Here is a 12,246-nt window from a genome sequence, read left to right on the forward strand (position 1 = left end):
TTTGTTGGCCTTCTGATTGGTCTGCTGTTCCACCAATCAGAGCGCTTCTCCCCATGTCACGTGTTGCACAACATTCTAAGGTTGGACAACCCTGGAATGAAACCCTATGAAACAAGATAGGTAGACAGCAATTTTTTGGCAAAAACTACTTAATAATTTTTCAATATGGTTAAAATGTGCCTGGGGTTCCTGCAATAGCAACTCACGATATCTGGAACGTATTGGAGTCATTTTTATCCCATTCCCTAAACACAAGACATCAATAAACATAGGCTACTTGGCCCATGTGTACTGTATAACATATTACGTTAACCTTCTGTTAGTTGAGCTTAATAATAGGGTTTGGGGGTGGTCCACTAGGGGGAGCTCTAGGATAGGTCAGGGGTTAACTGCAAAGTTTTGTTTGTTGTTGTTGTTGTTGTGCAGTCCTCATGAGAAGTGAGTCTGTTTTTCCCTGGCTGTATTACTGAAGTGCTATTGAAGCTCATTCATTCTCCAGTCCACTCTCTGGTCGTGTTCATAGACAGAGAAGATCTAATACCTTCAAAGTTATCTAGCAAACGTAACATTACCGCTGCTAATGTCTTTTGGACTTTGTGAAGTTTTACGAGGAGAAACGGGAGATCGGCGGAGATTAGGCGTTAGCTTGTAGCTAACGCTAGCTAGCGTCGTTAGCTACTAGCTAGTGAGTGACCAAAACAATGATTTTTCCCCATTTTTCGGAAAAGTCAGGTAATGCCCGTTCAATCGCTATTGAGCCACGTCTGTCCTCTATCATAGACACTATTTTTCTGATGTATGAGTTAATTAAAATTTTCTTTACAAGCAATTTAAATCTGCCTAATTTTCAATGGTTTCCAATGGGAGTTAACCCTTCCGTGACCATTGTTTGTCCAACCTAGCAACAGTAACCGTGGGGGGCGGGGCCTTGACAAAGGGTCAATTGCGGGTTTGAAGCGACGTGACTACGCCAATGTCGCGATGCGAATTCACCCAAGTTCAACAAATTCAACTTTGGCAAAATATTAGCCAAAGTGAAGCTGTTTGGGGACCTGTCAGCTGTAGTTTGTGTCCTGCTGAGAGATCCTGGCACCGGTCGGTGAACAGTCCCCAGCAGGGAATCAAACTGGGCCCTGGTGAGCCTGAAACACCGCTGTGATTGGTCGGTCGCTGCTGTCCTGTGATTGGTCGGTGCTGAGCTGTGATTGGTCGCTGCTGTCCTGTGATTGGTCGGTGCTCACCTGCGTTCGTTAGCCTCCGACCTCCTCTGCAGCTCCCTGACGGTTCTCCTCAGGAACACGTTCTCCTCCTGCAGCTGGAGCACAGGTCAAAGGTCACAGGTCACTACTCCTCCTTTCTCCTTTCTCCTCCTCCTCTTCCCCTCTACTCCTCCTCCTCTCTACTCCTCCTCCTCCTCTCCCTCCCCCTCCTCTTCCCCTCTACTCCTCTTCCCCTCTACTCCTCCTCCTCTCTACTCCTCCTCCTCCTCTCCCTCCCCCTCCTCTTCCCCTCTACTCCTCCTCCTCCTCTCCCTCCTCCTCCTCCTCTCCCCCTCTACTCCTCCTCCTCTCTACTCCTCCTCCTCTTCCCCTCTACTCCTCCTCCTCCTCCTCTCCCTCCTCCTCTTCCCCTCTACTCCTCCTCCTCTCCCTCCTCCTCCTCCTCTTCCCCTCTACTCCTCCTCCTCTCCCTACTCCTCCTCCTCTTCCCCTCTACTCCTCTCTCTCCTCCTCTTCCCCTCTACTCCTCCTCCTCTCCCTCCTCCTCCTCCTCTTCCCCTCTCCTCCTCCTCCTCCTCTTCCCCTCTACTCCTCTCTCTCCTCCTCTTCCCCTCTACTCCTCCTCCTCTCCCTCCTCCTCCTCCTCTTCCCCTCTCCTCCTCCTCCTCCTCTTCTCCTCTCTACTCCTCCTCCTCCTCCTCTTCCCCTCTACTCCTCCTCCTCCTCTCCCTCCTCCTCCTCCTCTCCCTCCTCCTCCTCTTCCCCTCTACTCCTCCTCCTCTCCCTCCTCCTCCTCTTCCCCTCTACTCCTCTCCCTCCTCCTCCTCTTCCCCTCTACTCCTCTCCCTCCTCCTCCTCTTCCCCTCTACTCCTCCTCCTCCTCTACTCCTCTCCCTCCTCCTCCTCTTCCCCTCTACTCCTCTCCCTCCTCCTCCTCTTCCCCTCTACTCCTCCTCTCTACTCCTCCTCCTCTTCCCCTCTACTCCTCCTCCTCTCTACTCCTCCTCCTCTTCCCCTCTACTCCTCCTCCTCTCTACTCCTCCTCCTCTTCCCCTCCTCCTCCTCTTCCCCTCTACTCCTCCTCTTCCCCTCTACTCCTCCTCCTCTCCCTCCTCCTCCTCTCCTCTCTACTCCTCCTCCTCTTCCCCTCTACTCCTCCTCTCTACTCCTCCTCCTCTCCCTCCTCCTCCTCTCCTCTCTACTCCTCCTCCTCTTCCCCTCTCCTACTCCTCCTCCTCTCCCTCCTCCTCCTCTTCCCCTCTACTCCTCCTCCTCTTCCCCTCTACTCCTCTCCCTCCTCCTCCCCTCTACTTCTACTCCTCCTCCTCCTCTCTCTCCTCCTCCTCTTCCCCTCTCCTACTCCTCCTCCTCTCCCTCCTCCTCCTCTTCCCCTCTACTCCTCCTCCTCCTCCTCTTCCCCTCTACTCCTCCTCCTCCTCCTCCTCCCCTCCTCCTCCTCCTCCTCTTCCCCTCTACTCCTCCTCCTCCTCCTCTTCCCCTCTACTCCTCTCCCTCCTCCTCCCCTCTACTTCTACTCCTCCTCCTCCTCTCTCTCCTCCTCCTCTTCCCCTCTCCTACTCCTCCTCCTCTCCCTCCTCCTCCTCTTCCCCTCTACTCCTCCTCCTCCTCCTCTTCCCCTCTACTCCTCCTCCTCTCCCTCCTCCTCCTCTTCCCCTCTACTCCTCCTCCTCCTCCTCTTCCCCTCTCCTACTCCTCCTCCTCTCCCTCCTCCTCCTCTTCCCCTCTACTCCTCCTCCTCCTCCTCTTCCCCTCTACTCCTCCTCCTCTCCCTCCTCCTACTCCTCCTCCTCTCCCTCCTCCTCCTCTTCCCCTCTACTCCTCCTCCTCCTCCTCTTCCCCTCTACTCCTCCTCCTCTCCCTCCTCCTACTCCTCCTCCTCTCCCTCCTCCTACTCCTCCTCCTCTTCCCCTCTACTCCTCCTCCTCCTCCTCTTCCCCTCTACTCCTCCTCCTCTCCCTCCTCCTCCTCCCCTCTACTCCTCTCCCTCCTCCTCCCCTCTACTTCTACTCCTCCTCCTCCTCCTCCTCCCCTCTACTCCTCCTCCTCCTCCTCCTCCTCCCCTCTACTTCTACTCCTCCTCCTCCTCCTCCTCCTCCCCTCTACTTCTACTCCTCCTCCTCCTCCTCCTCCTCCCCTCTACTTCTACTCCTCCTCCTCCTCTCTCTCCTCCTCTCTCCTCCTCTCCCCCCTGTGTGTGTGTCCCCCAGTTCCAACCCGCCCCCTGAAGCCTCCTTAAAGCCCTGACCCCTCACTGACTGACCTGAGATCAGCTGTAAGTGACAGAGTGTGAGAGTGTGTGAGGGTCCAGATGCTGTAAACATGAATGAACAGCACTTACACACTCTCACCACACGTTACCTTGACAACAACATGTTGTTGACTCCGGTCTTGGACCGATAATTTACCGTACTTTCAACGCGCACAAGGTGTGTGAGGTGGATGGACTCAAAACAAAATGTTCCTGGATCAGATCTGATCAAATCATCATCAATAATCACAAACTGCACGTTAATACTGACAGTAAACTTCTTCTTTTCTTTTTTTCTTTCTTTCTTTTTTTTTGTTGTTGCTCCCGTCCATTAACAATAAAGAGACAGCGGAGCTCTCTCTGACTACGTGTGGTAATTTACTTTTTTTTTTTTAACACTTGCGTTCCGACGGCATCTCATGTGTTTGACTTCAAAGCATCGGTGCTGACTGACGGTAAGGGGGGGGGGGCAGTAAGGGCTCATTCACTGACTCACTGACTTGGTGATCTGACAATGGAACAGCCCTCACACACTCACAGACTTCCTGTGAACGCGCCTCTAAAGCCTGCCACACACATAAAGATAATCGGGCTGATTTTGCCCCGATTTTCCCCCTTCCGACCACGGACAGACACCGCCCGATTATCTTAAGGTCTTCAGATTATCTGATAAGATTCTCTTGTAGTGTGTGGTGTGTTTAGAGTCAAAATTCCCCCGACAATCGGCTCGGAAAACGTCCGGCACCGATAATCGTAAGTATTAAACATGTTCAATATTTACGATTATCGGGGCCGACTTCGGTGGCCGTTTCAATCAGAAGTCATCTTGTGTGTGGAGAGCCGGTGTTGTGCGGAGAAGCGCCTGCTCACCGAGCTCTGCATGCTGCTCGCGGCAACAAGCCACTTCTCCACACAACACCGGCAACCTCACAGAGCCACAGTGCAGCCCTGAGCCCTGGTGTTACATGAGGTTCACACAGACATTCACACACACACAGGAGGTTTCCTGAAGCCGATAGCAAAGACGGTAGCGCTCGTAGCCGGCAACAGCCGGCAATACAGCAGCCATGTTTAAACGATCATGTGACCGCCGCTCACAGCCCGTCATGTGACAGCGCACGGCTCCCTATTGGACAGCCGCTTGACTGCTCGGTGTCCGGAGCCACAGACACACACAGGTGGGATCGTTGTAAAGGCTGAAGTGTCCCGCTTTCATTTAAAAAAAATGACGTCGCTCTCATTGTCCATTACGGAAATAGACCCGAAAGAGTAGCTACAACGACACCCCTGGTATCGCTGCTGATGCCGGATTGTTTTCTGACCAGAGGGTCAAGATTCTGAAAAATCTTAATGTGTGTGGTGAGCTGTGTTTGGAATATCGCAGCACACCACACACAATACGATCAAAACTGTTCAATCAGATTTTTTATCTTCATGTGTGGGGTCTCTCACAGATAATAAATCGGTTGAGATTTATAAAATCTTTATGTGTGTGGCAGGCTTTAGTCAGTGAGTCCGTGAGGGGTCGGATTGGAATTGGGCCTGTGTGTGTTACCTGTTGCACCTGGCTGCTCCTCCCACTCCTCCTCCTGCAGGAGGTGGTGGGTTCGGCCATGGACGTCTCATCGTCTCCTTCATAGTTCTCTCCTCCTGCTGCTCCTTCAGGTTTGGAGAAGAACCTGTTGGGAAGAGTTCAGTTTATTAGGAACAACCCATAGATAGATATATATACTGACTAGATACACACCGCCTTCTGCTTCTCAGCGTACGTCAACACGGCGGCCATCTTGGTCAGGGGTTTCTGACCATAGACATATAAACGTCTGACCAGCAGTCAGACCAGTCAGACCCTGTACAACACGTTTCAGTGTATTTATGCATGTGGGTGTGTGTCTGAGTATCTAAGTCTATGTTTAATTTAAAAAAAAAATGTTGTTGTTGTATCATAAATATGTGTCTGACATTTATAATAAACCAAACGGCTTGAAAATGGGTTGAATATTCAGTGAGTTGTAGTGATGTTAATGGTTGATAGACCTCTGATGCAGGAAGTAGACACGGCTTCCCCCTGACCAAGATGGCGGCCGCGTTGACGTATTCCACTCAGTAGAGCTGCCTGGGAACGCGGCATCGCTATGGTTTTCATGTAGGAGGTCGGGAAAGATTTCCAGTTCCGAGTTGTCTTGAACGCAGCATTAAAGCGGTCGGCGACGTCACACACGTCAGAAAAGCAGAATGAACTAAAGAGTTGAGTGTTTCTGGGGGAACTTTGACAGACAGTTGCTGCTGCTGTTGTTGCTGTGGTGACGGTGTGTTAGCTGTGTCCCAACTCAGGGGCTGCAGCCTTCAGAGGACCCAGCCTACGCGGTCTCCAGAGGCAACGGCTTCGGAGACTCCTCCTCCTCCTGTGTCCTCAGGGATGGAGGCGATTAGGACAGGCGGCGCAATGGACGGCCGCTGTCCTAACACCTCGTCCATGAGGACAAACCAGGGCCAGGTGGCAGCAGTGGGCCTCCCGCCGACTCCCTGCCCTGTCCCTGGATCTTTGCAATCCTAAGACAGAGGAAATCAATCACATGAATAACAGCAATTATCTGTAAAGTGTTTATTTAAAAAGTCTTGAAAAAGGAGTGCTTCACGGACTCAAAAAAAAAAACCTGTTTGCGGTGCTCTTTGGAATGGGATTTATGTAGTGATAAAGAAACAAGGAAAATTAATGTTTAACTTCCTGATGAAGGCTTGATACCAAAACGCATTGAAGGACTGTGTTTTTAAGTTTATATGACCATGCCATGACGTGCCTACATTCCTTTATCAAAGTATTTATTAACTTGGGTAAAACAAATGTAGTTTTCATATCATTATCCAAACCTGCATATACTTTTTTTTTTTTTTCAAGTTGTCCCACTTCTTTTTTGCCTGCTGGGGCTCCACCTTCCCCTCCAGGCCCATTTTTTCCAGGATTGTTCTAAACAAGAGAGAAGTATTGACAAAAGGTAAACACACAAGATCATATAAAAAATATGTAAAGATTCATCAGTGACTTCTTGTGGAGTTTTAGTAAAAAAGCAACTGGACTTCTTCTCTTGCTTGAAGATGTTTCGCCCCTCATCCAAGAGGCTTCTTCAGTTCTGAGACTAATGCCAGAAACCCAGGGATTTAAACCCAGAGTGGGTGGTCCTGTGATTGGTTTCTAGTGAAACCAGAGTCACATGACCACAACCCCGAAACTGGGGTGGTGGTCATGTGACTAGGGGTCTGTATGGGGTTTAAACTTCCTGGGGAGAGCTCCCAAGACAGCATTGTATGTGGCAGATAGATTGTGTCTTAGGCAACCATCTCTGTTTAAAGAACAGTGACATCAGGACTGACACAAACTGGCTATTTATTTCTGCTTTAACAGTTACCTCCATCCTAGTGTGGCCGTGTTTTTGGCCCCGGTGAAGAGGTTGTCGTTCAGACCACGGAGTTTTATAAATTCCTCTGTCTGCTCCTTGCTCCCTACAACAAAACGACATGTAAAGCACATTTCCTGTTATGTCAACAGGTGAAATGATTGTATGATATTAACATTAATAATGATCCTAAGGTTAGCTCTGTATTCAATGCAAACGTTTACAGTTTTACAGCCTAGAAATACAGCGGGACTCACAACCCATCGTTAACGTTATATATGTGCTTGTGTCGCATTTTTACAGCGTGCACTGCGGTCCGTCTTCGTCCATGAATCTATTATAATACATCCATTGGGGCTGCAGACACAGAGCAGAGACCCAGGTCCGACAGTGCAAAGCTGTCCCTCTCTGAAGCAGAGGACGAGGCAGCTTCACTCCCGTCAGTCTTCACAGACAGTCCACACATGAGTTGTTGTTTTTTTGATCCGGCTTGTATTTAGGGCCGGCCTTTTTTTGTTTGTGTAATGATTGAATACAGGCCATTATTTGATGAAATGCGGTATGCTATTTATTATAAAGTAACTTCAGATCACATAATCACTGCTAAGTGTGCGCCCCCCCCCCCCGGGCGGTCAGCGGAGGGAGACTGACATAAACCGCGTTGAGATTTTTTTTTGCCCCTACTGTAAAACATTCGGGGCTTTGGCAAAAACATCCGGGGCTTGAGCCCAAGTAGCCATCCCCTAACCCTAACCCTACTTAGCTGCAGCATTGCTCCTCATTCTAAACCTAACCACTAGGGAGAGCATGCCTAATTGGCTAACCCCTTGTTTAGATAACCCTACGAAATATTCACTTTATTTAGCTGCAGCATTGGCATGGTTTTTTACAAGACTTTTTGACTTAATACCATGTCAGAGGTCGTGCGGTGTATTTGGGGCACTGACATGGTTTATTTGCTTTAAAGGCTTGAGTTGGGCGGTGTATGGAACTCATGTCCTTTTACCATGACCGAGCGTTGTGCAGTGCACGGAACACCGTCATGGAGATTAAACTTTAGGACCTTTTAACTGAGCACCATGCCCTAGGGTCGAGCAGTGTGCGAAGCACCGATGGGGTTGACTTAGTTGGTCTCTCAGGGTTCTGACCGTGAGGTTCACCTCGGAGTCGGTTCAAGGAGATCGATGCTTCGGTTTCGGTTTTCCGGAAAACGTTATACCAGACTGGTGTGACCGAACGGTTTACTGATTCTGAGGGGTCTCTTCTAACCTGAGTTACCTAGTCACGTTTCCTGCAACGGCGGTTGAGTGAAATCAACGTAGTCATCGGCGCTACTTGTCTGGATTCTGGTAAACTAACGGTGCTAATATGGGATCTGAGATGGATAGGTGGTAAGTATGGAGCCCTCCTGGCTCATTTATTAATTAGGGAACTTTCTGGATTGAAGAAAAAGAAGAATAGGATGACGACGAAGATGAAGAAGAATAAGAAGAAGGAGAAGAAAAGAAGGTCTGGATTTACAGGCTTAGAATTAAAAATTACAAATTAAAATAAAATTTTTAAATTAGGAAATCTAATTAGACATTTACCACACCAGGGGCCTCATTTATCATTGTGGATACACGCTTTTTTACACGCCTAATTTGGGATCTATCAAACCAAAACCTGTCGGGAGAAAGTGCCGAAATTTACGACCAGTCTGACCATGGCGTACCGGCATTTACACGCTTTTTGAAGAACAGGAGGAATTGGCGACGCCGCTGCAGAGTCAGAGAACTGCAGTATGCGAGGGAGAGAGGAGCGCGGACACTATTTGAAGTAGCAAGTGGTGGTGATGATGACCCCCCCCCCCACCGCACACGTGTTGACGTCGGCACTTTACATGAAAAGCACAGCAATTTTTCCCCTGTGCATTTACACTAGTTTGCTCCTAAATACTGGCTTTATAAAACAAATTTCGTTTTCTTTTGATATCATATTGATATTTCCCCCTGCATGTAGGCTACACCTCTTCCACAACCAGTCTGTCCAGTCTGGAAAATAATTTCTGCGACATGCGTGTGTTACGTAGCCAGACTGGACACACACAAGCAAGCAGCAAGCACAATAATGTCGGCGCAAATCAAAGCAAATGAGAAAACATGATCGATATTTTTTGTGTGAATAATATTAACAAAAATGGGTGCTGCCCAACATCATTTTAGGAAAAGTCACAGACTGGTGGACTTCAATGTTTTTTGTTTTTTTTAATATATATAGCTATGCACAGATGAAAATCAAAGTCGTCCAATGAACGGCAGTTGGGGGTTAGTGGAAAGGGGTGCAAAGTAATACTAACTGGCAGTGGAAACCCTGCTTTAAATTATTATGACATAATCTAAAACAAAGGGGCAGAATAAATATGATTCTTCTTCTTTCTGTTCTGTTTCATTTAGATTTGGGAGTTTTTTGTTTTTACTGTAGCCTTTCAATGCAAGATGATGTTTCTGACTGATATTGCCGTGTTACCGTGTATCTCGCTTTCAGAGAAATTCCGCTTCTTTCTCCGCTCTCCGTCCGTCTGTTGTCTTCACCGTCTTCCACTGACGTCATTCCACACGTTTCCAGTGTGTTTCCAGAGTGCACATAGCTACTTAATATCCACGTACTGATTTGCATTGACCATATATGGTTGTGTGGGGCCGTTTAGGGGGCTGGGTATGAGGCGTGTTCTCATCCACGCTTTTCTCAGGTCCGGTGTGATTTATCAAGGGAAATACCGTGCAGCCGTGTGTACGCGGAGTTTGATAGATCTGAAAAGAGTGTATATTTTTTGGTCGTACGCACATTTTGCCTTTCCGTCGTACTGAAAATTTAAAAGGACTTTTACACCCTCTTTGATAAATGAGGCCCCAGGGCTTTTTGATAGCATGCACCGAGACCTGGATTCTCCTAACAGGCAGAACTTTGGCTGACACTTGGCTTTCTTTTGGAGGTCTGGGTTGACGTGCTTAAAATTAAACATTAAAATTAGAAATTAAAATTGAATTGGACATCGAACACACCCCGGGATTTGATCAACCTCGGCGGGGCCTTCCTTGAGTGAGGGTGTCTAGTTGTAAATGGCCGAAACACCCTGTGATCCCAAGGTCTACTACTGATGATGTGTTCGCAATCTCTAGAATTATCACAATTTATCACAAATAATAAATATAACTTTTATTAATGCAATTCCAATGTAATGCTGGCCCGATGGTGTCTTTCCTACTAGTTGGAAATTTACTCAGACTTAGATAACCTTCAATTATATAAATACTCCATCAAACTCCTCATTCTGGTAGCCACTGAGGGATCTTCCGGAGAAATTCGAAGGCCAGTGCACGATCTTCGGATCATCCTTTGGTCCCTCTATCCAACTGTCTCAACCGACGGGTGGGACGGGGAGGGTCACTGGCAAATCTCATTTTACCTAACCCTAACCCTCCTATCAAGAGTTATAACCTCGTGGTTCGACGAACCACAATCGCGAAAACCCCCTAACCTATGTATTCCTATGGGGACTTTTGTACTGTACCTCCCACAAACTTCTAATTGGTGTCTACCCCCACTATATCGACTACCAGGAACAATTTAAGACCACTCCCAAGTCTCTAGGACATTCCGGTCAAAAGTTACCCGAAAGTGACCCGGAAAGGGTGATTCATTGCTATTTTTAGAATCAGCGTACCCCAAAATGGGGGGGTAGCCAAAGTTTCAACTACATGAATCACTGGGAAAGGTAATGAATCACCACCTCCAAAGTGGCACTCTTCCCTATTATCCTGAGGCCGTTATTGTCACTGCAGTAAAACTGTGAATTGCAGCTGCCCACCACAATGGTGACATTCATCATTCATCATTACACATTGTAAAAGCAGTAAACAGAAAAACACTCAACATAAAAACAAGGAACCAGGTAGATTAAAAAAGATAAGAAAACAGACACAACATAGCAGGTTGCATGAAATAAGGTGCTTTGAGTGCACTTGTAAGTGGTGAGGAGGGTTGGCACCTCATCTTATTACAGACAAAAAATCTTTTTATCTGCAGTGAAAAGACGCTGTTAGTTCAGGTCTGTTTATCTCCTGTTTCTCTGTCTAGCACTATGCCCTTTGGCTTACTGGAGGAGAACAGAATTATCTACTGTAGATTACACTCAGGGGCCATTTGTAACACATACAACCCCACTTACAAAAAACTGAATTATCCCTTTAAGTAGCTTCCATCTGGCGCAGATACTTTCTTCTTTAATTTTAAAAGGTGATCATGTTGTTGTACTCATTGCCTGTGATATTGTGATATTGTATGTCTTGATGGTTGTGTGTGACACTGTTGGCTATAAAACTAATTGCCCCTCAGGGATAATAAAGTTTTCCTTGAACCTTGAACCTTGAACAACCAACGTGTCAACCACAAAGTCCACTCTGTTGTGTCACATGATTTCTCAGAAAGGTCTTCCTGTGGTGTCGCTCCACTTCCCTTTGCTGTGACAGCAGCTCAGAGACCAGTCGACTGTCACTGACTGAAGGAGAAACTGATGAAGATCCTCACATGTTAAAGTCCTGATGGAAAGTCTGTAAGTTCGGCTGCTTTTCTCTCTTTCTCACTATTTCTCTCATTTCCTGTTTGCAGTTCCCTGTTTTCTACTTCCTGTCTTTCCTGTTGTGTTCACTGTCGTCATGTTAATGTCTCTACTCTTTGACTGTGAAGTGATTATAGACTGATGCTGATGCTTCTCTCTGTGTTTCCTCTACAGGTGAAGGAAGAGCCACTCTGACTGGATGTGGGTCTGAATTCACCTGGTGAGTGTCGTCTTTGTTCTACCACTCAGCTGATTCATGTTCTCAGTCCAGAGGGGAACTCTCCTTTGTTCTGTTGTTCTTCAGTGGATAAAGGTTCAGTTGTACATGAAGGAAGGTGGTGAATGTTGTGTTTTAAACATTTAGCTGTTGAAGGGGAACTATGCAAGATTTGACAGAACCGTTTGATGTCAAAAGGATTTGAACTTTCCTTCCTTCAGCACCATCTGCTGGTTGAAAGCAGAATGACACTGTGGTGGACAGGTGTGTAAACTAGAGGCTGACACGGAAGTGTTTTTTCAATCCCGTCCCGTCCCGCTCCCGCAAAAAAATTCCCGTCCCATCCCAGTCCCATGACAAAGTCAAAAAATAATCCTGTCCCGTTCAAATCCCGAATAAATCACTCCCGATCCGGTCCTGTTAGTCGTCATGTAAACGATTGTGTTGACGCCAGTGCTTAATTTGTAAATCATAAGGTGCCGGAACGCAAAGTACATATGACAGCTCGGGGATGACGAGACGGGCACAGGTCCCGGGGTTACACC

At 47.6% G+C, this 12,246-nt stretch overlaps 1 protein-coding gene across 1 annotated transcript in view; it reads right to left on the minus strand.

Moving 5' to 3' along the window:
- Positions 1 to 12,246, minus strand: part of LOC146980466 (endosome-associated-trafficking regulator 1-like) — a 537,750-nt gene that overhangs the window by 8,531 nt on the left and 516,973 nt on the right. Inside the window, exons 5-6 of the mRNA XM_085785696.1 lie at positions 5,045 to 5,168; positions 1,242 to 1,315 (exon numbers count right to left, since the gene is read on the minus strand). Coding sequence (XP_085641822.1) covers positions 1,242 to 1,315; positions 5,045 to 5,168 — 198 coding nt within the window. The remainder of the gene's footprint in view (positions 1 to 1,241; positions 1,316 to 5,044; positions 5,169 to 12,246) is intronic.

Source organism: Trachurus japonicus, chromosome 9, assembly GCF_045865225.1.
Source record: "Trachurus japonicus isolate A0001 chromosome 9, Traja_1.0".
Classification (NCBI taxonomy): Eukaryota; Metazoa; Chordata; class Actinopteri; order Carangiformes; family Carangidae; genus Trachurus; species Trachurus japonicus.